Source organism: Chelonoidis abingdonii, chromosome 14 (genome assembly GCF_003597395.2).
Source record: "Chelonoidis abingdonii isolate Lonesome George chromosome 14, CheloAbing_2.0, whole genome shotgun sequence".
In the NCBI taxonomy this organism is placed as follows: domain Eukaryota; kingdom Metazoa; phylum Chordata; order Testudines; family Testudinidae; genus Chelonoidis; species Chelonoidis abingdonii.
The window spans coordinates 8531779-8557375 of NC_133782.1; the positions used below are offsets into that span (position 1 = coordinate 8531779).

Here is a 25597-nt window from a genome sequence, read left to right on the forward strand (position 1 = left end):
GATGGTGAAGAAGAAGTTAAACTTTCCTTCCAACAGATGATGCATTAGCCAGTTATTCATAGCATAATAAACTGGATCCCTTAAAAAATGTAACCAATATTGCTGCTGTAACCACCAACACATTCTCTACTGTACTTTGAAACACCTTCAAGTTTGTGGGGAACAGGATGGAAGATGTTTTCACAAATTTTAAGTGGCCCTATTTGTATCAGTGCCCTACAAACAAAGCTAAACAGTGTTTCTTATTCTACCTCCTAGGTAGAGCTGAGAAAATCACTAGTTTTTCCCTTCGGTGGCCAAACTTTTTTAGTTCAGCTTGGCTCATTTCAAACAAAAAATTTTTTTCCTGGTTTTTCCTCAATGAAACAAAAATGGGGAAAAAATGGTTTAGAAAATGTTGAATCAAAACGATTCACTAAATTTGAGCTGAATTCGCAAATACTTTTGGTGCCCTAAAAAATGCATTTTTCAGATAATTTAGTATTCACCAAATAAGTTTCACCCTGCTCTACTGCTAATATGAAGAGACCCATTGCTTGAGCTTCAAACAAGCAGATGTATCAAGCCCCAGGCTCTTTTGCTATCCAATGCCTCTTTCTAACCAAACAAACACAGGCCCTTTTTTAAAAAAAAAAAAAAAAAAGGTGCATTGATAAGATAGGGATTTTTCTCCTCCCGTTAAGATGCAAGCACTGCAATAAGTGACTGCAAATTTTTGAAAGGATTAAAGAAAATGTTAGTGATGACCATTAAGATTGGAGACCAAGTGTCCTTTACATTGGTATCTACTGCTAATTAGAGTTCTTTAATCCTTAGTGTCAAAAATAAACAGGTGACTCAATTCAGATCATGCCCACTAGCCTGAGTTTACACCATGAACTCTCTTAATAGAGAAACAGGGCATAAGATAGATTACAAATTCCCTTATTCCATCATTCAGTTGAAAGTGAAATTTCCTGGTGTATCACATCCCCTTAAGCTATGCAAAAGCCAAAATAAAGCCCCAAATTATTATATTTTGACAACTGTTGTAATGACAAGTAGAGCTACGCAATTTTATATTCTTCAACCCACATCTGAAGAATACAAATTGAAGAATATACCGGTAAGTTTGAATACAAGTTTGAAGAAGTCTTTTAGGGCATTACTTGTAAAATGGTAAGAAATTATCAGTTCGACATACGCAACTACTGGGTCAGATAATGAAAATATTTCTTTAATGAATCTATTCAAGCCAATATAAACAGCTGTAACAAAATGTCAAATACTGTATTATTCAGAAATTGAGTTTATCAATCCTTAGTTTACTAAAGGACACTAAGATTAAAAGTTAGAAGTTAAAAAGAGTTTGATATAAATTGTTAACACCATCTTACCTTACAGAGAACAGAGAATTTAAAAAATTTTAAATTTATGCTGCTAACTTTTGGCATTTCTCAGCTTGAGCAACAAAACTAGTCAATTTCACTTTTGTCTACCATCACTTTCAAGTTCTTCAGCACTAGCAGACTACTCCATTATTTGGGTGCCTTTGGTTTTGCATTTTTGTACTTCCAAACTTAATCTTCCTCCCTTTAAGATAAACATTTTGCTAAGAATGCTGAGGAATCAAAGCTGGGTCTCCTCTGACTGCAGAGAGTGACTTACCAGTCCAATGCATTTTTTTAATATACTCCACACACTGAAATCACTCCTAGAAAACATCGGTGCAGGTAATGATGTTCTGTAGGGGAAAAAAGCCATTAGAATAATTAACAAAGACCTTACATAAAACAAATTTTTCATCTACAGATCTCAAAGCATCTTACAAAGGAAGGTGAGCCTCACATTGCAGAAGAGGCAAGGAGGTGTAGTGACTTACCAAAGGTCACACAGTGACCAAGCTGGGAGTAGAACTCAGGTATCCTGACTTGCAGCACATTGAACTATTCTGTGAACTAAGTAGCCTCCTAAGCTAGTATATTTTATTTGTAGCATGTACACACACACACACACACACAGAATTCTCCTTTCAAAACATACCTAAGAGAACACAGTCCGTCCTTTGAGTTCCTCCCCTTAAAGCTGGATGATCCAGGCAGGAGAGAAAGGGAAAGGATGGGACTCAATGATAATGTGTTCAGTTATCAGGTTAATGAACATGATACAAATACCAGGAAGCTATGCCCGGATTAACAGAATAAATTAGATTCCACCTTTCACTGGGCCAGGTCATCTCACCCCCTTCCATAGAAACGCCTGCAGGAGATCTTGGAGAAAGTCTCCATGAACATCCCCAGACCTTTCATATTGTCCTGTAGCCCCCCACATAATCCCCAAAAATCAATGGGATGCCCCACATCTCCAAAATGAGTAAGTTCCCTGGAGGACACCTTCCCCCCTAAAACCCTGACAACACAACTCCAATGAAGAACCACTATCAGACACACCTCAAAATCACAGCAACCTTCACATCAGGAGAGAATTGAGACAGCGCAACAATGCAGGACTGTAGCATCTTTTCTAGGTATTCCTGACTGGGACAGCTAAAAGGTAACAAATCCTCCCTAGCCAGCACAGCTGCCACCCCCTTGCCCACAATGGATCCAGGTGCCTTGGGAGGGGGCGGAGGGGAAGAGAGGGAGGGGAGAGGGTAAGAGGATGGAATGCTTTTGCAGGCGCATCTGACCTGACTTCCAAAAAGAAGCATACATGGCTAAGACATGGACCTTGGGAAGGGGACAATCAGAGCCATTATTATACAGGCTGAAGTGGTACTCTGAAAAAGCTCTGGAGTCTGTCAGTCAATTTTTATTTTCTTATAAGGGACGGTGAGTAAGAGGGACGGACACCGAAGATCCAGTCTGCCTAACAGAAAGGCTCTTGTACCAACTGGTTACATTTAGGCAAAGTGCTCTGTGAAATGCTGCACTTGAGCCAAGACGTTAAGCTCTTGAAAGGCAGTTATTTAATGTGGTCAAAGGATTTCCTTTTCCTTCCTCAACAACCACCTGTAGAATGGGGGAATGCAAACGTATGCCAACACCTATTGTGTGTATTTACTTTAAGGCTACTTGGGGCAAATGGGGATGGGCAGCGGTCCAGGGTAGTCAATTTGAACACAGGAGAGCAAACTTGTTTCCAGAGCCGTGACAGGAAAGAGAGCTCTCTCTCTTTGAACACAGAAGAAAGAGGGTGACCAGGAAATGGTCAAAGGGGACTGGTTCCAGGAGATGCAAGACTTTCTTTTCTCTGTAACTAAGCTAAGGGGCACCCCTCCCTCACTGGGCTTTGTATAACATACCTCATATGAATACACTGCAAAACAGTTTATTTTGTTTTATTAAATTTAAAGACGGACTTATTGGATAATTTCACACAGACCACCCCAACGATACCTATCAGCACTTCCACATAGAGGTTCTGATAACTGTGGGTATGTCTACACTACGGGATTATTCCGATTTTACAGAAACCGTTTTTTTAAAACAGATTGTATAAAGTCGAGTGCACACGGCCACACTAAGCACATTAATTCGGCAGTGTGCGTCCATGTACCGAGCCTTGCGTCCATTTCCAGAGTGTTGCACTGTGGGTAGTTATCCTGTAGCTATCCCATAGTTCCCGCAGTCTCCCCCGCCCATTGGAATTCTGGGTTGAGATCCCAATGCATAATGATGCAAAAACAGTGTCGCGGGTGATTCTAGGTAAATGTCGTCACTTAATCCTTCCTCCGTGAAAGCAACGGCAGACAATCATTTTGCACCCTTTTTCCCCCGGCAGACGCCATAGCATGGCAACCATGGAGCCTGTTTTGCCTTTTGTCACTGTCACCGTATGTGTACTGGATGATGCTGACAGAGGCGGTGCTGCAGTGCTACACAGCAGCATTCATTTGCCTTTGCAAGGTAGCAGAGACTGTTACCATCACTATTGCACCATCTGTCTTTGTAAACTGGTGATGAGATGATGGTTATCAGTCATTTTGCACTGTTTGTATTTGGAAATTGGCGATGACGGTTATCAATCCTTTTGTACCATCTGCTGCTGTCATGGGTGCTCCTGGCTTGCCTCGCTGAGGCTGGCTGCGGGCACATGGACAAAAATGGGAATGACTCCCCCAGTCATTGTCTTCTTTATGTTTTGTCTAAAAATAGAGTCAGTACTGCCTAGAATATGGGGCAAGTCTACTAGAGAACCAGAGAGCACAGCCGCTCCATGTCAGAGCCCCAGAGATCCCGCAGAAATGATGAGCTGCATGACATTCTAGGGGGTGCCCCTGCAACAACCCCACCCATTGCTTCCCTCCTCCTCCAACCCTCCTGGGCTACCGTGGCAGTGTCCCCCCATTTGTGTGATGAAGTAATAAAGAATGCAGGAATAAGAAACACTGACTTTTTAGTGAGATAAAATGAGGGGGAGGCAGCCTCCAGCTGCTACGATAGTCCAGGCAGGACACTAAACGGTGGGGGGGAAAGAAGTGCAGCCTCCCGCTGCTCTGATAGTCCAGAGAATACAGAATTTTTTCTTTAGACATGGCAGGGCGGGGGGAAGCTGATGGAGCTCAGCCTCCAGCTGCTAAGATGAGGACAGTTACCAAGCCTTTTGTACCATCTGTCGGGAATGACCAGGAGTCATTCCCATTTTCAGCCAGGCGCCCCCGGCCAACCTCACCGAGGCCAGCCAGGAGCACTCACGGGATGATAAGGACAGTTTTCCATCATTTTGTACCGTCTGCCATGAGGAAAGGAAGGGGAGGGGATGCTGCTGTTCAGCACCACGTCTACCAGCAGCATGCAGTAGACATACGGCGACACTGGAAAAAGGCAAGAAACGATTTTTCTTCCCCTTTTCTTTCACCGGGGGTGGGGGTGGGGGTAAATTGACGAGTTATACCCTGAACCACCCCGGAAAATGTGTCTGACCCTTCAGGCATTGGGAGCTCAGCCAAGAATGCAAATGCTTTCCGGAGACTGCAGGGACTGTGGGATAGCTGGAGTCCTCAGTCCCCCCTCTCTCCCTCCATGAGCATCCATTTGATTTGTTGGCTTTCCGTTACGCTTGTCATGAAGCACTGTGCTGAGTCCCTGCTATGGCCTCTGTCTATCATAGCCTGGAGATTTTTTCAAATGCTTTGGCATTTCGTCTTCTGTAATGGAGCTCTGATACAAACAGATTTGTCTCCCCATACAGTGATCAGATCCAGTATCTCCCGTACGGTCCATGCTGGAGCTCTTTTTGGATTTGGGACTGCATTGCCACCCGTGCTGATCAGAGCTCCATGCTGGGCAAACAGGAAATGAAATTCAAAAGTTCACGGGGCTTTTCCTGTCAACCTGGCCAGTGCATCTGAGTTCAGATCGTTCTGGAAAGTAATCACAATGGTGCACTGTGGGATACCGCGCGGAGGCCAATACCGTCGAATTGCGGCCACGCTAACCCTAATCCGACAAGGTAATACCAATTTCGGCTCTACTCCCCTCGTTGGGGAAGAGTACAGAAATCGGTTTAAAGAGCCCTTTATATCAATATAAAGGGCTTCGTTGTGTGGACGGGCGCAGGGTTAATTCGGTTTAAACGCGTAGTGTAGCCCAGGCCTAAGTGCCTAACGTTCCACTCAGTCTTGATCAACAGGCACAGCCAGAGGTGTCCTCTTCCACTGCGATGTGTTGCAAAGGGCTGAGGTCAGATGCACATAAGGGGAGAAAACCAAAGATGTCAAGAGTTCAGAGGGGTGCAGGTGACAGGTTCTCTGGGAGAGTTCTCAACAAAAGCAGACATTGTTATTAGCATCTGTCAGAGATACTGTATGGCAAAATCCTACAATATCCTTGAAAAACCTTATTGTATTAAATGTACGTATTACTGTGGACTTGGATTGTATGCAACTTCTCTAGGTGGGAGATGTGACAGATGTAAGACCTGGGAGTTCAAAAGTCTATACTGAAGATGCGCCAGACAAGTATGGACTTTTGGGACAAGAAGAGTTAAGTGGATTTCTTGGTGAATCTCTAGGGAGAAGTTAATGCAAAGTTCCTAACTTTGGTGATGCAAAAAGCCAGCCTTTCAAAACTATGCTCCAAAGAAAGGGCCATTGTCTGCTGATTACCTGTTACAGAAGGCCAAGTTCAAAGACTGAAGCTATATAAAGCAGCAGCTAACCTGTCCAATCTGAGTTTTTGTTTTGGATTGAAGGGAATATGAACTCGTAATGATGGGAAAACCCAGCCCTAGGTTGGAATTGGGGGTGACTTCTGGTAAGTTTTTTAGCATGCTTGTAGGAATTTTTGTTTTACTATGTCTTCTCTGTAATGCTTAAGAATAAAAAAAAGTGATTGTTTAGAAGAAGCTGTAAGTGCAGGCATTACACTGGTCATAGCCTTCACAGAGAAAAATGCACAGGCATAGGCGTGTTTAGGCAGTCTGGCTTGCTCAGGATATCACAGTATAAGGCAGGGAGCCATGCAGCCTTAAAATCCCCAGTCAGAAGGGAGTGAGATGCAGGTCTCTGCACAAGCGAGGTGACAGTTGGGAGCCAGGAACCTTTAAGTGGGTGCCCTCAAGCAAGCACATAAGGGTAAAATACAGGTACAGTTACGCTGAAATTGTAACTGCATCTATTGGAGAGGTTTCCGTTACTGGTTAGCATGCACTCTGACACACCTACCTGTGTTTCTTAATTCCATTCTCATGAAGCTGCCTCTCTCCATTATGTTTTCCAGTCCTATTGCTTTGGGGTGGATCCCGATCAAGCATTTCTGCAACTTTATGATTTGCTTCTGAAAAGTCTCCTGAAGAATTGTCGGAATCGAAGCCTGTATACAAAAAATACAAGTCAGCAGCTTTCTCAAGAACTTTATGACTCAACATACAGTACCTGCTTACACTGCACACCTGTTAGTAATATACACTTACCTTAAAAACCTAGACATACACAATGCATTTTACTATGTAATATAACCAAGTCCAGAACCTTTGTTATATGATTTAGCTTCCATGAGCCAAGTATCACTTTAGTATCAAGCCCCTTCAACCAATTTTTTCATCCTACCAAACATAATACTGTGAATTGCTCAATAGTTTCTAATCTGATTAAGTCTACAGTCTTCCCTACTTCAGAGCTGCAATTTAAGTATAATTATAATAATTTTGTTCAACTACATGATTTTGCATGTCCTGCCTTAAGTGCAGGGGACTGGACTACATGACCTCTCGAGGTCCCTTCCAGTCCTACTCTTCTATGATTCTACTTTGTCATAGGTCTTCGAAAAGTGAAGATGACCTATTTATACAAACAGTTTTATTACTAAGAGACGATAGACAAACAGACATTGCTAAATCAGAGTGAACTGGAACATATGTAACTGACTTTTAAGTCTTGTGTACAGTTTCTTTATAAAATGAAATGATACAAAGAAACAAATGCTGAAATAAGGAATACACAATTTTTAAAAATCTAGTAAAATGACAAGAAAACAAGAAAAGCATAGCTCAGAGAAGATTGCTTGGATGGCTGATACCATCAGAGAGTGGACACCCAGTTATGCACAAGCAAGTCTCTCTCGAGCTAGAAGCAGGGGGTAACAAGGTGACTCACAGACCTAGTCCTGGGCACCCCGAGAACCATCACACCATACTGGAATGGAAATTGACCAGATTCCTCAATATATGTTCCCACCTCATGCCCAACCTCTATGACTAAGCATGCGACCTCTTTGGTGCCATCCACATCTATTACCAAGGGGCATATCCTCAGGTGTGGCTCAAGATGTCTCATACTGCAGGAGTGAATCCACTAACACACACACGATTTGCAGCAATATTTCACAAATTCATGGTATATAGAATGCTGTGATGTAACAATTTTGAAAGAGTGCTTAAGGAAGTGCAATGAAGCAGTGTAAATTATACAGGTCTTTTTAAAGACATTTTTAGACTTGGTTCTAAATTGTGAGATTGGGAAAAGCAGATGCTCTAATAATGGGAATGGGGGAAATCGGGATGTTGATCTCCATTTTACAGGGAAATAAAAAATGAAGGCACTTTAAGTGCATCCATTGATCCATACTCTACAAATGTAAGTCAGATAAAAACACCCAAAATAGAACTCCTGAATTTGTATGACAGCCAAGTTTGTATGACAGGAAGTTTGCCAGCAAAAAAAGTTTGTATGACAGGAAGCCTTCACCTATCAAGGCTTTTACTTCCTTCAACTCACTAACCGATATTTAGGGCATCACTATTAACAGAACCTCTCACACATCCCAAATGCTTTCAAGATTAAAGCATCTGTCCTTTGAAGTGAACAGAAGAGCACACTTAACTGATCAAGTGTCCTTCTCCAGTTAGGGCCACCAGAACAGGAGCTCATTGGTGATGAAAACCAATCATGAAAACTAGAACCCATGCATCACCCTGTCTCCTTTCACCAGTCACGTGATCTAGGATTAAAAAACCTGCATGGAAGAGTCAGCCAGAGACAGAAGTTGGCAGGAGCAGCTGCAGAAGCAGTGCACTGATGCCAGAGTGCTTTTTGCAGTTTTCCCCCTTGGCCCTCTCCTCCTTATGCCAAATGGCTCTTCACTCCTACCCTCTCTCATGTTCCCCCTCCCTCTTTTGTCTCTTTTAGGTAATCCTCTAACACAACTCCACCCACAAAATTTAAAAACCACCACCACCACCACCACCACCACCACCACCGACAGAACTAATATGACACTGGCAACCTTCACCCTGCTTATATGAGAAGGAGTCTGATTAACTTTAGATCAGGCTTTCGGAATAAGAATCAGGTTATGACAAGGGTAATTCAGCTTTTAACTTGCTCTGAGTTTAGTCCAACAATAAAGGGTTTTAATACTAATAAACTAAGGGAGAGCTATTATTTTGATATTATTAAAGCAGAAGTTGTATTTTTAGCTCCCATGAAATGCTTTCATTCTAATTAGTGCAATTCCTTTCAGAAAGCTATACAATTCTGAAACAAAAAAATTGCTTAAAATCAGCATGCTGGGAATGTAATCTCAGAAGCAGCGGGAAGTATCGGTGGTGTGATATTATTTCATAATTAGCATAAGGCACAGAGGATGAGGTCACTCATTAATCCCTTCTGCTACACCCCAATCTCCCAGGTGTGTAATTATGTAATGACAAACTCATCCCAATGGGATTTAACACTTAACTGGGAACAATAATAGATGCAACATACATATGATTAAAACAAACACTACTTTGGAACACCCGTCTCAAACACATGCTTATCATTAGCCAGTCCACAGTAAAAGGGACATTCATTTATAATAAAAAAGTGTAGTTTAATCTCATAGAATACTATAATTCTTACCAGCTACTGCCAAAGAGTCAAACATGCCTTTAAAAACCCCCTGAAAGCTCCATAAAAGGCTGAGTCAGTCTTCAAGCTTATGATTATCAGACAAGCATCTCACTGTGGAATTATATAACCTTTGATTGTGCCTAGAATCTTGCAATTTCTTTGAGGGAATAATTATTTCAGAATAACTGAAAAAGTGTCCCAGTGTCTACATACCAATCATTCTATTTCACCTCAGTAAATGAGTCACTCATGCTGTTCTCATACGTCAACATGTATTTAGTTCAGATGGAAAGGGTGATTACACACAGAACAAAATATAATTTCATCCGGTCATCAATGACTATACAATACCAAAACAAATATATTCAAATTTTGAGGACAGACAAAAAACCTTCAACCCCAACTCCAGTAGAACTTATCTTAAAATACGTCAGAAATAGGTAAATCTGCTCTGAAGAGTTTATTTTCACTTAATTTTATCTACATTTTAAAATAGGAAGCACAGGTAGGTAATCATTAAATATGACAACAACTCCATGTGCACCCTAAACCAGTTCTCAGTACCAAACTCACAGGAAGCAAGAGCTGTTCTCAGACATTGTTAAGCTTATCTACTGCAAGTCAGCTGAGAAAGTTTTACAGTTGTTAGCCAAATTTTGTCCCTGCATGTAATTTTGAATTTTAAAAAGGGAGTAGAAGACTTTGTAGGACTGCTTATAAAAGCTAAAAGTGGCTTTTTTGAAAAATCCAGAACATGTTACTGAGAGGGGAATGATAAACAACATTTGAGTGGGACTTTTTGAAAGAATATATTCTAGGAAATCTCTCTTCTTTGGACATCACTAAGTAATGTCTCCAAAACAGAGGCATTCACCAGATAAAGATTAGTTACAGGATAGTCATTCTGTAGTAAAAAGGTATGAGGTATAAACCAGGTGTGGGATTTCAGAGGGGAAAAAAGAAGAAGATTGTGAAGGCAGCAGTGGAAAGTATCAACTTAATCCTCTAACACAACTCCCAAATTAGATGTTTTAAAGGTGAACCAAAATGCTTTTAAAAAACCTGTAGATCCAAAATCATTCACAAAACATATATTTAGACGCGGTCATAAATTAATTCATTTCAAGAGTTTAAAGAAAAATGACTTACCAGTAATTCTGTTTTTCATAGTTCTCTTCTTCCCCATCCTGCAAAGGAAAATGAGCCCATTCAAACTATGCTATACCTCTACCTACCAGGAAGCAAGGAGGCAAAGTATTCCATGAGTCACAGAGTATGTACGACATAAGACCTCCCCTTTTATCAGTCATCAGCTTCCTAAGCTTAAACTCCAGGTACTAGTCACTAGACAGGAAAAAAATCAAAATTCATGATGTAACCTATCAAGAGCCTTCAGACCTAGAGAGGGCAGATGGGAGAGAACCTGAATGGGAGACCATGATAAATACAATTTATGGTATTGTATTTTGTCAGAGGTCACCACTTCCCGATCCTTTGAAAGAAAACAAGTTTTTACAGACTGCGGTTGTATTGAGCCACTTTCAACAGGAGGCAGGGCTTACCTTTCACAAGACAATTTGAATGCACAATCAGAGGCAGAAAGTGCTGATATAGTCAGATCCAGATGGTAAAAACCATGAATTAACCAGCAACTGAATAGCTGATGCTTCAGTCCCTCCTCCTCCCCCCAAAAGAGAGAGAGAAATGACCTAAGTTGAACAACAATTAACAGTAAGAGGAGAAGAACAACCTGTTCAGGTACATGCCAGTCTGAGAGATTAGTGCTTGCACGACAGCCGAAGGAGATTTCATGGTATTCAGGATTAACCCTTGGAATAAAGGTAAGAGCCCATCAACAAGATCATTCTTTTTGGCAAAGATAGAATCATTGCAGCAACTAGCCAGGAACTCTTCTCTTTCTACGGCAATTCTTCCACTCAACACATCTGTTCCATTGACCTGAAGTCTGGCAGAACTAATGAAGGGAACAGAGTCTCACCACAGCAGGACCAGATGGCATAGAAGTCCTTAATGAGTCTAAGACAAGTTTAAGACAAGAGAAGAACAGTAACCTGGGCAAGAAGTGAGTGATCAAAGTAACCCGTTCACTGACCTGCATAATTTTCCTGAAGAATCTCTGGGCTTGTCTACATGGTGCTTTAGTTTGCACTAGCAGGAGTGTAAATTCTAATGTGCACCAGTGTGTTGTGCACTAACTAGCCCATGTGGATCCTACTGGTGTGCATAAAAGTTCCCTAATGTCGTCCCTGAATGCAAGGAAACTATTCTCCACCGAGAAACACAAGATAGAAAATTTGTGCTCCAGGTAACAAGCTCTGGGTTCCTTGATGCCTGCTCACATGTGCAACCACCACTTAGTGAGGATGAATCAGGACACAGGTGTCACAAAGAGGAATTCTCAAAATATGCAAGGACAAGTGAGCAACACGCAGTTTTATCACACAGGTCCCCGGTGAAGTGTCTGTTCCCCACTGAAAAATCCCAGACAGAGAAGTAGATTCCCGACCCCAGCAGGTTGGTATTCATTCTTGCACAAAACAAGTGTCCACAGGGGAGAAGACAAGACACAAGCACAGGCAGGATGTCACAGTCACCACTTCAGAGAGGCTCTTGCTTACTGTGAGTTTGGTACTAGTTCCTCATATGAGGAGGAAGGACAACGTAACTTGGGCTATTAAGGAACTCAAGCGTATCCCCCGGTCCTCTTGGGCAGCACAGTGGTCTACAAGATGGACATCTGTACATCTGAAGGTCACATCTGCCCTTTTAGTGGCAAGATCAGTGGAGGAAGAGCGTATCCATGGAAAGAGCAGACTGCTGGTTCTGCTAAGAGCATCCAGCTTTGAGGGTCTCAGGTCCTACAGAATTCAGAAATGATCACTTCAAACTCATCTCAAACTGGACACTCCACAGAATGATCAAGATCCAGAGTCTGACCATGCACTTCTTGAAATACAGATCTAAATCAGGGACACGTGGACCAACCAAGAACCCTGATAGGTTGGCTAGAATTAGGACCCACCAGAACCTAAAGAGGCCAAACAAGAGGAGCCTGTGGCAGGTGCATACTCTGCAGGGCTGGGAGCAGCAAAAAGACGGGCAGGCACAAAGAAGTGAGGCAGACAACTGCAGAAAGACCTTAGGGCAGTGGTCCCCAACCTCTCTCATCTGGCAGGCGCCAGACAAAGCACCGTGGCAGTGGTTGAGCATCCGTCAAAATGCCACTGAAATTCAGCGGCATTTCAGCAGCAACCCCTCTAGATGACGCTGCTTGTCTGCAGCAAGCAGCGTCATCCAGAGGCGTTGCCACCAAATTCAGCAGCATTTCGGCAGTGACACCTCTGGAGGACACTGCTTTCGGTGGCATTTCGGCAGATACTCGACAGCTGGCCAGGACACGGGTGCATTTAGATGACCCCGCGGGCACCACTTTGGGGACCTCTGCCTTAGGGCCTGTTCCAAACACTGGTGAGACACCACCACACCAGCAGGTGGGTCTAAATAGAAGTCCTGGGATTCACTCCAATACACTACAGCAGTAGTGCTCAACCTACTTACCATTATGGGCCACATATGCAGCTCTCTATGTTTTATGTGGACCACATCCACCCAAAATAATATATATACACACACATACAATCTATATGGCCCTGAGGATGTCACATGGGCCACAGCTGTGTGCTGACTGGGCCACAAATGGCCTGCAGGCTGAGAACCACTGCTCTACAGAGTTTGGGACACGCAGTCCAGACCAGCAAGCTGGAAGCTTATCCTTAGAGAGCAGCAGGCTACAAAACACATGGCTAGCAAGGGAAGGACAGTCTGCTACTGGTAAGATAACACTAGAAGGCGAAGGGGGAGCAGGAAAACCTGCCACAGAAAGTCAGCACTGAACATGGCTCCCCATCTAAACCATGCCAGAAATCTAAGAACAGGGAAACTTACGCCAGAACAATGTGCTGGAGGGAAAGACAGCAGCCAGTGAGAGAAGAGGTCTGGAAGCAACAAAACCCACAATAGGAAAAGCCATGCAGCCCCAGCTCCCTGAATCATGAGAGGCCGACTTTGAAAGCACTGATTCCAAGCCCATACAAAAAAACAGTTGGATTTGGAATGGGGCCTCATCCCTTTAAAGGGCCTAGGCCTGGCCTATGCTTAAAAATTAGATTGACCTAGCTACATCACTCAGCGCTGTGAAAAAAGTTTCATAACCTGTATGATGCAGTTAGGTTGACCTAACTCCTGGTGCAGACATGGCTAGGTCAACAGAAAAAATTATTCCATTGACTGCGCTACCATTCCTCAGAGAGATGGATTAACTACACAGACGGAAAAATCCTTTCCACTGACGTAGGCAGTATCTACACCACAGCTGTGCTGCTGTATTGTAGACATATCCCAAGACCTGGAGCTTCCTTTGCCAAGACTTTTTCCTTCTCCTCTCTCCCAACACCTTTCTTTTTGCATAAGAATAAGATAAGCACAGGGTTAGAGGGGTTCTCAGGTCCAATGCCTGACACCACACTTCCAGCAAGGAGGGAGCAAAGCACTGGAGTCAGCCAGCTTCCAATATTTCCCATTCCTCAACATTTGAAAAACCATTCAGGAAGTTGGAGGTTAATAAAGTTTTTTAAAAATATAAATTTTTTAACAGCATTTCAGTTCACCTTTAAAACCCTGTAAGGTTATTACAACCAACCAGTGTTCCTCATTAGTTCAAAGGAAAGTACTGTGACACAATGCTCAGGTGTCAAGAGGTTCATGTTTGCTTTTCTGAGGGCAACACAGAACAGCAAAGATTTTGGCTCCTTACACTAGGGGTGTTGTTTTATATTAATGAATTTCTAACTAGAAAACACTTTCCACTTCAGCTCCGTGGGACAAGTTCTCCACTGAAGTTAAAACAACACTCAGCACTTACATAACAGTTTTCATTTTCAAAATGCTTTACAAACATTAAGCCTCACCAGTCTAGTGAGTTTATCCCCATTTTACAGATCATGAAGCTGAGGCAGAGGGGCTAAACAATTTATTCAAGGCTATAGGGAGAGCCAGCATTAAGGAGCTCCTAGCCCAGCTTCAAAGCAGCAATAAAAGGATGCCCTTTTCTTCTCTTCAAATGGTTTTCCTCACAGATTAATGGTGATGGTACTTGATTTCCTAACAACAGATTTTACATTCTGGCTTGCCACAAGCACATACAAACTGTAATTTTATTTTGCAGTTTGGTTTTTACTCACCCGTAATGGCATCAAAGAACTCCTCTTCACTATTCATCCTTCAGTATGAAGTCTTTGAACTGGCAACCTGGCTTCCTCTAATGCATCATTTTGCTGGATTTAAATATTACACATTTTTGTGGCATGGAATCTTCCTTCATAAATACCAAGACACTTTAGATGATCTATTTGAGAAGATGAGGGGTGGGGGACGAACAGAATATTAGTGCTTTCACATTGCTTATTTTGGGGAAAAACCTTACAAAACCCATATCCTCCAGTTTCCCCATCCCTGACAAGTGAAAACCTAGGCACTTGATTCCTTATGTTTATATCCACTGGCATTTAATAACGGGGGGGGGGGGGGAAAGAGATAATGAATATAAATCCAAAATAGGTTTCTTTAATAAAAAAATCAAATCATTCCAAAGATGGGCAATACAGCCTCATCTTCTACTGTAAGGAATGGCAGAACAATTTATCCACACTATCATTTTCTAAATATTTATACTATATACTGCCCCCCGGCTTTACAGTCTATACCAGAGACTTTATACTAAGAAAAATAATTGCAAAACACTTTAATTTACTTCTATTTGTATTTAAAATGAGGCCAGCAGCAAAGCTGGGTCTCACACAGCGGATGGAAGCCAGGGCAGTCAAGTAGCAGCAACGGGCAAAAATGTGTTTGGTAGAGGAAAATTTGCCCTCTTAGAGGGCAAAACAGATTATCAGCACAGTTACCTCCCAGGACCTACTCTGTATGGAGACAGAGAGGGAAAAGTGACTATCAACCCTGGAAGTCACCTCTGCAGAAAAGCATGGCACCACATAGCTACTTCTGTTCTGGAGACCTGGAAAGTCATTCGCAGTGCAGGCACTCGGTTGTGTCAGCCACTGCCAGACTCAACTCTTGCACCAACTGGCTGCAAGCCAAGATAAAGCCAGCTGGTGGTTTTGTTTGTGGCAAGAGTGAATAAGGAAGAGAGATAATGCCGCTTTCTCACATACAGTGCAGCTAAATACACTGCAAACAAATCATAGGTGTATGAAATCTACTAGGTAGACTTGATGCACAGGCTAGATTTGATTTATTTCAGTTGCTTGGCATTTATGTATCCAAAACATTACACTTGGTTCAGTTTCAATTTAGCCAAAGCAGAAAAATCAGATACTTAGTATTACGCAGTTTTCATAATACTGAAGGTTTAAAGATTCAATAATTAATCAAACATGCACACTAAGTTAATACATTACACTAGCACTGAACAACAACATAATACAAGTAAGACAGAACTAGAAGTCCTGACTATTCGCAGTCACTAAAGATCTCATTTCACCTGCAAGAGGAGCAGTTTTCTGGGGGGAAACGAACTCTGGCACTTCCACTTGGATTAATGAAAACCGCTGCCATTCGATCCTTCACCTGTAATGTCTTGGGATAGCTCTGTTTTTCTTATCCAGTTTAGCTTCTTGCTGAAGTGACTCCAGCTTCATTTCAAATCCCTTTAATTTTTTCTCCAGAACAAAAACCACACGACTCCCAATACAAATGCAACCTTTCTGCTCTTCATTCAGACAGAGGAACTTCCACAGTGGAACATTCCAGTTTGTTTAGTACCATTCTATAGTTCACTTAAGTTATTACTTCAAGGCAGGCTCTTAAGTCACAATCAGTCAAGTACATCTATACAGCCAATGGCTGCCCACGTCAACAGACTCAGGCTTGCGCTACCATGCTGAACATAGGTGTGTGGACAGCATGGGCTGTGAAGCCCCTCTCTAGGCTTCAGAACCTGAGCTGCAACATTACACAGGTATTTTTAGAGCCCTACACAAGATCGGCATTGCAAGTCTATTGACCCAGGCCCAGAGGCTCGGTGCTTTGTGTTGCATAGGCATACCTCAAAAAACAGGAACTTAAGTCTCTCTTTCCCAGAACGTCCTCAGAACTCCCCTTCTTTTTGCTGAGTTATATTCCTTGGTATTGGTCTCAGCCCCGCTCCTTGTCCATAATCATTGCTCAGAGCCTCCACTCAGCCCTTAAGAGTAATACACCCATAGCAATAGTTCTTATTTACAGTCCCTCACCCCAAGTCCAGAATTATTTGCCACTACTGCTCGAGATGTCTACAGCAATGTAGTAACAAACTCAGTTGGTTAACGTTTCCTTCCTTTTTTCCTGGGCGCTACTAGAATCTGTGCAGTTATAGACCTTTATACCCGCTTCAGCTCCACTAGTTATCAATTGCTCACAGCTACCAGCTTGCTCATCTGACTCATATACACTTTTCAAACAAAGACACCCCACCCCCAGCAACTGTTCCCACTTTCAGTGCTGTGGAGGTGCAAGAAGGTACATAGAAGAACAAGACAGCTAGAAATATTAACTTAAAAAAATATCAGAGGGACACTTAAAAAAATTTTTTTCTAACCTAATCCTCAGTAAGTGTTCTGCCCTAGAGGAGGGGACAAACGAGTAGCAGGCTAACATAAACCAAATATGGGCATTTGTCCCTGATACCATTCAGGATTATTTTCTAGTGTAACTTCATGGGTCAAGATGAAGAACCAGCTCAGATATCTTTGGCTCAGCTAAAACAAGAACAGGATAATATGCTCCCTCTTGAGTCCATGGCAGAGCTACCAATATTTCAAGAATACCCTGGCCATAATTCACTACCAGCAGAAGCAACATTGGAAGCAGTAGCACTAACAGTGCCACAGTTTAGGGCAACGGCACCTGAATTTCCCCTCCATGGTCCAGCAAAAGCACTCACTCTAGGCTCCCAGCTTCTCAGCCCACAGCTCTCTTGGGTGGAGACCTGCCTCTCTCTCCCCACTCTGAGCAGGGTATTTTTAGGCAGCATAGTTCCCTGACTATACTATTAGATTCCCAGCAAAAGACAGTCTGCCTAAACGCAGGCCTTCCTTTGCTTCTCTCCTCAGAGCTGGTACACGTTATTACGGCCACAGTCACGAATTACCACATAGTTCTTTCTAAGAAGAACTTTTATTCTTAAGATAAAAGAATTACAAAGAAAATATATTAAAAACAATAAAAACCTACATGCATGCCAATAAACTTAGAGATCACTCCCCTACTCCAACAAGGGCTTTGGTTGGCGATTAGTCCTTCAAACTCCACACAGAGCTTTCTCCTGTGGTCACTAGTTTACCAGTGCTTCAGCTCAGAACCTGAGGTTAAAAAAAAAAAATCTGGACATGTTTAGTCTTGAGAAAAGACCACCAAAGGGGGACCTGCTAACAGTTTTCACAGAAGTTAAGGGTCGTTATAAAAAAGGAAGAGAGATCAGTTGGTCTTCATGTCCACTGAAGCCAGGACAAGAACTTATGGTTTTAATCTGCAGCAAGGGAGATGTAGGGTTGATATTAGGAAAAACTTTCTAATATAAGGGAGTTAAGATCTGGAATAGGCTTCCAAGGAAGAAAAGGATGCAGAATCCTCATCACTGAAGGTTTTTAAAAACATGTTGGCCAAACACCTGTCAGGGGTGATCCAGATTTCCTTGGTCCTGCTGCTGCACAAAGGTCTTAACTTGATGACTTTGAGGTCCCTTCCAGGCCCATACTTCTAGGATTTGTATTTGAATACAATGAATTCCTAAAAATGTAAGATTTAACTTAATTCAATAGAGTTTGTCCAGAATGTTGCAGGATATTGTCACATCTGCCACAGATAGGTGTCAATGTATTTACCATTGTCATCTAACCCTTAGACAACCCAACTGAAAACATGCCTTGAGTCCACTAATGAGAGAGACAACCACATTTCATCAAGGCAGCCTGCAACATAGGAGTTTTTCTGAACTGTTCAACACCGATGGTTGACACAGCCATATCTACAAGTAACAACTTCTGCCATCTCCAGCTGGCTAGAATGCCCTTGTGGATGACCACCTGTCCTCTGTGAAACACGCCTTTGTTGTTTCCCATCTAGACTGCAGTAATGTAGGCCACTTGAACTTGAAAGCATCAACTTTGAGAGAATTACAACTGGTTGAGAAAGCCTGGGCTCTAGGTGCCCACTCCTCAGGGTCCTAGAGCCTGGGCTCCAGCCTGAACGTAGAAGTCTACACAGCAATGAAACAGCCCCACGGCCCGAACCCAGCAAGCCCGTCAGCTAGCATGGGCCAGCTGCAGGTTTTTATTTGCTATGTAGTCATACCCAACTAACTGCCCTAAAGGTTCCTTTGATTTTTCTGAGGGTAAGGGGGTGCGCTAAGAGAGAATATATTTCTTTGCTGTAAATTTAGCAGTCTGTTATTTAGTGTGGTTTATACCGCATATTCTCTCTCTGTATCTGAACATATAGTGTTTGTAGAAGATATAGCTCTCAGACTATTCTCCTCCTCTTCCACGTTGACAATATCTTAAAAGGTTTTGCATTACATTCCCAACTCAAGAAGTTACCTACATTCATTGAACACAGAAATATTCAAAAGGCCAAAAAGATTTTATAAAAATAAAAACACTGTTAAGAACGTTTATTGAATTAGTTATTTCCCACTGTGTGGTCTACACACGTTTCACTAAAGCCAATTTTTATTATACACATGCACACACCAGGGTGACCAAGAGCAGAAAAGAAAGGGGAAAAAAATCTGAATTTCAAACTAAACATTCTATATGTCATGTCCACCCCATGTTCATGATGACCTACTGAAAGCAGAGTTGTATGCCATCGTGTTAAACACGTTAAAAGTATGTGCCTGTTTTACATAGAAACAAAATCTGTGTACCTAGAACAGTGACAGCAAACATACGGTATAATATGCCAGTTTTAAATGGCATACAGTTGTACATATAAATTGTGCTAATTTTCACGTGCAAGACAGGGCTTCTGCCCACTGAAAACATGGCACGTCCACCTCTACCCTTACCCACTCCCACTCTGTGTTCTGTTGAACAGGCAAGAAGGAGAATTCTGTTATTTAGAGCCAATATAGAAGTTGTAGTGATGTGTATTTCAACATAAATGTCAGTGTGTAAAAAAACTGTAAGTTAAAGTTTTTTCCATCTTGTTGCATTCGTAAGCAGGATCAAAGATTGGACCAGTTTTCACTCATTGTTTAAGTAACAGACTGAAGTTTTATGTAACACTTTATGAAAAGTAGACTCACTTTAAAAAGCAGTCTTGTGTATTAACAACGTTGAAAGTCTGAAGTATCCCTCAGTTGCAAGCTTGAGACGAAATTACTGTTTATCTGGAATAAAACAAGAGAGAGAGAGAGAGAGAAAGAGATCATCAATAACATTTCATGTAGGACTTCCAAGTACAGCAAGCTCTCCTGCTGTGCAACCAAACACAAAGACTTCAATAAAAAGAGCTGCAAAAGAAAAATACAAAAATGTTGTAGGAAAGAACTGGATGGCTCAAGATACTGGTTTAGCACCTTTTAACTCCAGGTCAAAAGTATGCATCCAGTTCAGAGATATAATCATTGGAAGCTGGGGGGGTCACTGGATTTATTTGCAATCAATTATTAGAAATTTAGACAACTGTCCACCAAGAACCAGACTGAGATCACAATCCTCGCTGACAACCAAGCATGGAATGGAAACAAAGGGTGAGCTACATGCCACAGAGGAAACAGTGTGCTCTACCTGTTCTGAGTAGATAGAATCTCAGCCTCCAGGGCTGTTCAACATTTTTTTTTTTTTTCGTAGCAAGAAAGTTTTTGGTTTCACTACTCCACTGCATTCTCCCACCCACTGAACTCTAGGACATTTTGAATTGTTCTGCCCAGGCTCCCTCTTGACAGTCTTCTGCGGGGTCTTAATCTTAGGTTTAATCTTGATTGTACAAAGCAAAAGAAGATTAAGCAACTTGTCCAGGGTCACACAAGAAACAATTCCCATTCTCCTCAGCTCCCAGCTGTCTCATTTTTGTGATGCCATAATTAACAGTCAAATGTGCTGTTGGGGTTAATAAACTGGTGAAAAATTTCTGGGATACAGCTCAATAATGAGTAAGGGAACTGGAGCCCAGATACGTAGGAAAGTGGTTTAGTCAGTTTTGAAATAGAAAGCAGATAAGACAAGATAACAAGGTCAAACTAATCATTTGATACAGTGATACTCTCTCAAAAAAATCAAAAGGTGATCTTTCAGAACAAAGCCTGCAAGCTGAAGCCAAAGCACAGTCTAATGTAGCCTCTTATTCAGATACACCATGTAAAGGAGGTCAATGAACATAAGAATGGCCATACCGGGTCAGACCAAAGGTTCATCTAGCCCAGTATCCTGTCTATCGACAGTGACCAATGCCAGGGGAGTGAACCTAACAGGTAATGATCAAGTGATCTCTCTCCTGCCATCCATCTCCACCCTCTGACAAACAGAGGCTAGGGACACCATTCCTTACCTGTCCTGGCTAATAGCCATTTATGGGCTTAACCTCCATGAATTTATCCAGTTCCCTTTTTGATGGCATTACATCAGTACAAATGAGAAGCAGGTCCAAGAATAGGGTAAAAAGGAATGTTAAATAACTTTATCAGCTTAAAAAAAAAAAGTTTAGAGCCCAAAGAGCTAGAACTACCCATGGCTGGACTGAAGTTACAAATCCTTTTGGAAGGCATTGCCCCCTTCGGTTACCTGCCAAAGCCAAATCCTGGGTTCTGCTTCCCATGCAGCAGCCAATGACATCACAAACACCTATATAGTGCTGGAATGTGCTTCCTGTTCTATTACAAGACTCCAACTTTATCTGGTTGCAAAGCTAAATGCTGCAAAAATCAAAACTATTCAGAGCCAAAAGTTGAAGCTAAGCAGGTTGGTAACTGGTGATTTGAGGGACCTCACAGAAGAGTTTAGATACTTTAGAAACAGAGGTTTAAAAAATGTAGGGTTTTCCACCAGTATCATATGCTAACAATTCCGCCCCCCCGCCACTGTTGTTCAGTGACTCCATTTATTGCTGCTGTCCATTCCCAATAGTGGCTGAATGATAAGTATGTACAGCAGCTCTAAAGCACTTTGGGAGCCTTTCAATTGGAAAGTTCAATATGTAGCAGAGAATTTTGGCCTTTCGGCATCTTTGTGAATTTAGCTTAGACACTTTCTACTTTTAAATGATTGGCGGTTTAGTTCCTCTTTCTTCCTATCCTCATTACATTGTGATGGGCTGGTTATGCAGAACATCAACCGTATCATATTTCCTAAACCAGAGTGGGAATAATTTGATGCTTATGTCACTTTTTACAAGACCACGCTAGCGACAGTCACGTGGTCTCTCCCATACAAACCATCATAGCATTGAATGGATTCCACTTCTGTTTGCCAGAAGTTTACAGGATGTTACAGTATCTTCTGATCAGAGGATTACCATTTTGGTCCCACTTAAATAAGCCTTGTGCTTCGATGGTGTTGTAAAACCAACTACAAACAGGTTAAACAAGATATCACAAATATCAAACTGCCCTAGAGCACAGTCTAGTAATGCAAACACCAATCTTGAAATAAGAATTCTAGCGCCCCGTGACTAAAAAATTAGAACACTTAGGGCACTGAAATCAAATCTCAAACACTAGTCATGTGGTCAAACACTCCACTCAGTATTAAATTTGAAAAGGTTGATGCAAGGTTTAAACTACCTGACTCCCACTGATCAAAGCAAGGTACACAACTGAAATGGCAATGCATTTCCACCAATTTATCCGGGAGTTTGTACACTTTGGCATAACCAGGTACCTGTGGCGTACCTCTGAGCAAAGCACTGTAAAACCATTAAATAGATTCTAACACTGCAACTGGTTCCAAGAGGCCTGACCACTGAAATCAACTGGCATAAGTGAAAGTGCAGGGCTCTGCCCATGCAAAACAAGTTGCAAGATCAGGGCCTTACCCTTTTCTAGGGAATAGTTTCACATTTATTTAATCCCAAGTTTGGATAACGTACTTTTCTCCTTTTTAGAAATAAGGATCAAACCACTTTTAAAGAAAATTTTAAAAAGTCACATTAAATCCTAGACAGGTATTTTTTCTTATTCAAGCTTTTGAGTTAGAACATAATCGTGATGTCCTGTTTGTAGAGCACATCACATAAGGGAAACAGACTTAAATTGCTCTTTAAGGACAAAGGCCAATGGAAAAGGTTCTGTTAAGGCTCATTATTTTGTATAAATACTATGTCAGTTATTACTAAAATCATATGACCTCTGGAAAGATATTCTGTTTTTAAACTTCTTTCTCCCTTTGTTAATGCAGCAAAAAGCCACCACAGTAACAAACTGATAATTTAGCAGAAATAGTTTGGTCAGGCTTTGAAGTTACACATAGCATTGGCCGGCCTAAACATGCCACGAGAGTTACACTGCTCTTAAAAAGCATCTTCACCACCACAAACTGACAACCCATATTTATAAAGTGCAACTGCAAGGGACACTTTTCATGTTAATATAAAGGCTACCAGGAGAACAAAGAATAAGAGTCATACAACAGGATTCCTGGAAAGACAGCCAGGGTTCAAATTCCTGCAGATTCCACGTCAACCAAAACATACCAGTTGGATTTCAAAGAACAGAAATAAATATTCATGTCTGTTTCTTACAGCTCTCCTGAAAGTGCCAAAACCTAGCGTGTTCATCTCTAAATGAAAGCTTCAATAACTATTAATCTTAGTCAACTGATTTATGAAATTAGGTTATCAACAACAAGTGTAAAACAGCATTACAAGTTCACCAATTAAAACTGACTATTTTAATACCTGCTGCTATCATCACGCTCTCACTATTCTTTCAACCAGAAATCAGCAATGCAGATATCTAGTGAAACACAAAAAAGAAGAATTATTCAAGTTAGACTTGTTTCCTCTCAAAGTCTGACTGCAACAACATTCTCAACCATAATCTGCACTTCAGAAATTAAACAGGCAAGTCCAACATGGAGAGCAATGTAAAATGCCTCTGTGTGTTTTCTATGTATGCTTCACAGGGGAAAATGGTTTAGGTGAAGCCCAGCTGAAATTTTGGCTCTCTGCCATTTTTTAATCTTTTCTGAAGGGTGCATTTATTTCTATTATAAAATCTAATCTTCAACCTGATTTGTTACGATTTTTGATTAAGTACTCCAGGCCCTTCATTTTTGAGTGCCATACAAATGGAGCGTGTTATTAAACTGATAATTTAGTTCACAATCTCATTTCTAGAATGCTTGATGTGGTGGGTGGCGGTGACACTGTTTATACATCTCTGAAAGTTTGGCGTACAAACACGTCAGCCAAATATATCTACAAACACACACATTACCAAATTCTCCTTGCAAACATCCTTCCTCCAACCATGCGGTGAGAGATGGCAACACTGCACAAGCACAAAAAAGCTAACTAAAAGCTCCCACTCCACAATAACCTTGTTCACCCATCTCACGCTAATCTTAAGTCCAGCCAACCATTCTGAGCAGCTAGAGAAGCTCTTCTGCATCTAACTTCAACCCAGAAGACACCTGGCAGATGCTATGGGCAGGCTCTGATGTAAACAAAACACTTCATAGATGAACCCACTGTTGAACGGCCTGGTTTCTTGCACCACCAAAAACAGCGGACAACCATCAACCATGTTAGGACATTACATGGAAGATGCATGCACTTGATGCACAAATGGAGAATCAAGGATTCGCCACAGTGCAAAAGCAGAGACCTCCAAACCATAAAACACATTGCCCAACCTTTTCATTTTCAGGAGGTATAGCAAAGGTGCACTTCTGCATCCCCTGAAGCCCTCCAATGGATTTCAAATCTTTCTATCAACTTGTAAATGTTGCTATTTCCATACAAAATATTATGATCAATTTTCCCTCTCCTAGGTATGCAGACCTTCAGTAATATTTCATCAGAAGACACTGCTGCCCTGTTGCTTCTGAACCTTACATTCATCTTTACTCCTTTGCCATCTGAGTCCATTTGAAGCCACACTGTATTGGGATTATGCTAACTTTAACCTTACCCTATGGATTTCCCTTGAGAAATAATGTAGTGTTGTACTGCCCTCCCCAATAAATGTTAACACCCATGATGTTACTTTGTTTTTTATATTCACAAAGCCCCTAGTAAACATTATTTTCAAGGTATACGCTACACTTACAGAGATGAGACAGACAAACCAATTCCTCATTACTGATCCTGTAAAAAAAAACCTCACATGTCTTCACTAAATTGTAAAACTCATAGTCCCTTATTGGTTCCTAGAGGAAATTATCTTGTGCATTACCCTTTGGGGGCAAATGGTTGCTAATGGGTTAGTGGTACAATAAGAGTTGGCTAGTAAATTCCATCAGAACAAGCTTAGTGTCTGTACATGTGATCTTATCTCTGAGCCACTTGTAGGTCATATTAATAAAGACTTTCCTTAGTATGGCAGGAGTGAACCTTAATTTGATCTCTTTTCTTCCCATTTCTACTGACAAAACTTTAACATTTAAATTTGTTTCATCCTGTCACAAATCATGCAAGTCTTTGCAAGATTTTCTTAGGTATTTACCTTCAACCAATGTCTGTATTTAGTTCATAAATCCACAGCCAAATTACTCCCCAAATAACTTTTACAGCAAAGGATGTTCATTTGTTCCTTATAAAGCAATGAATATACTTCATGATCTTTATCTTGAAGGCTTTGCATGGTCTAGTGCTATCTCCTGTCTGACGGCCTTACTTATAAAAGGCAAGTACACTACCCTTCTCCTTTGTAGAGAGACTCTTTAGGGAACACTAGAAATGCTGCTGGCATTGTTATACAATGCTTTCCTCCCATTCCCACCTCACTAGGGGATTTAAATGCTATAAGATCTGTTCAAAAGTATGGCTATAAATAAGGTTAAGATTTTGTCTCGGTTTCTTTTAGTAAAAGTCACGGACAAGCCGTGACCTGCCTGACTTTTACTAAAAATAATGGGGGTGGGGGGAGGAATGATAGCTGGAGCCCCATGGGGGGAGGGAGATGCACAGCAATGACAGTCCAAGCCTCACCGCTGGGGAGCAGCGGAGCCCCAGCTCCAGCTGAAGGGGCAAACAGCCCCAGCCGCA

At 41.7% G+C, this 25597-nt stretch overlaps 1 protein-coding gene across 7 annotated transcripts in view; it reads right to left on the bottom strand.

Annotated features, from left to right (window-relative positions):
* Positions 1-25597, bottom strand: part of OSBPL2 (oxysterol binding protein like 2) — a 52731-nt gene that overhangs the window by 21021 nt on the left and 6113 nt on the right. For 3 of the 7 annotated variants that reach the window (XM_032802266.2, XM_032802262.2, XM_075072230.1), the window contains 4 exons: positions 19698-19781; positions 14575-14738; positions 6647-6794; positions 1648-1723 (listed from right to left, as the gene is read on the bottom strand). In XM_032802266.2, coding sequence (XP_032658157.1) covers positions 1648-1723; positions 6647-6794; positions 14575-14611 — 261 coding nt within the window. In that variant the 5' untranslated portion in view covers positions 14612-14738; positions 19698-19781. Of the gene's footprint in view, positions 1-1647; positions 1724-6646; positions 6795-10462; positions 10501-14574; positions 14739-17623; positions 17752-19697; positions 19782-25597 lie in introns of those variants that run through there. The other 4 variants (XM_032802269.2, XM_032802268.2, XM_032802263.2 and 1 more) reach the window with 3 other exon arrangements.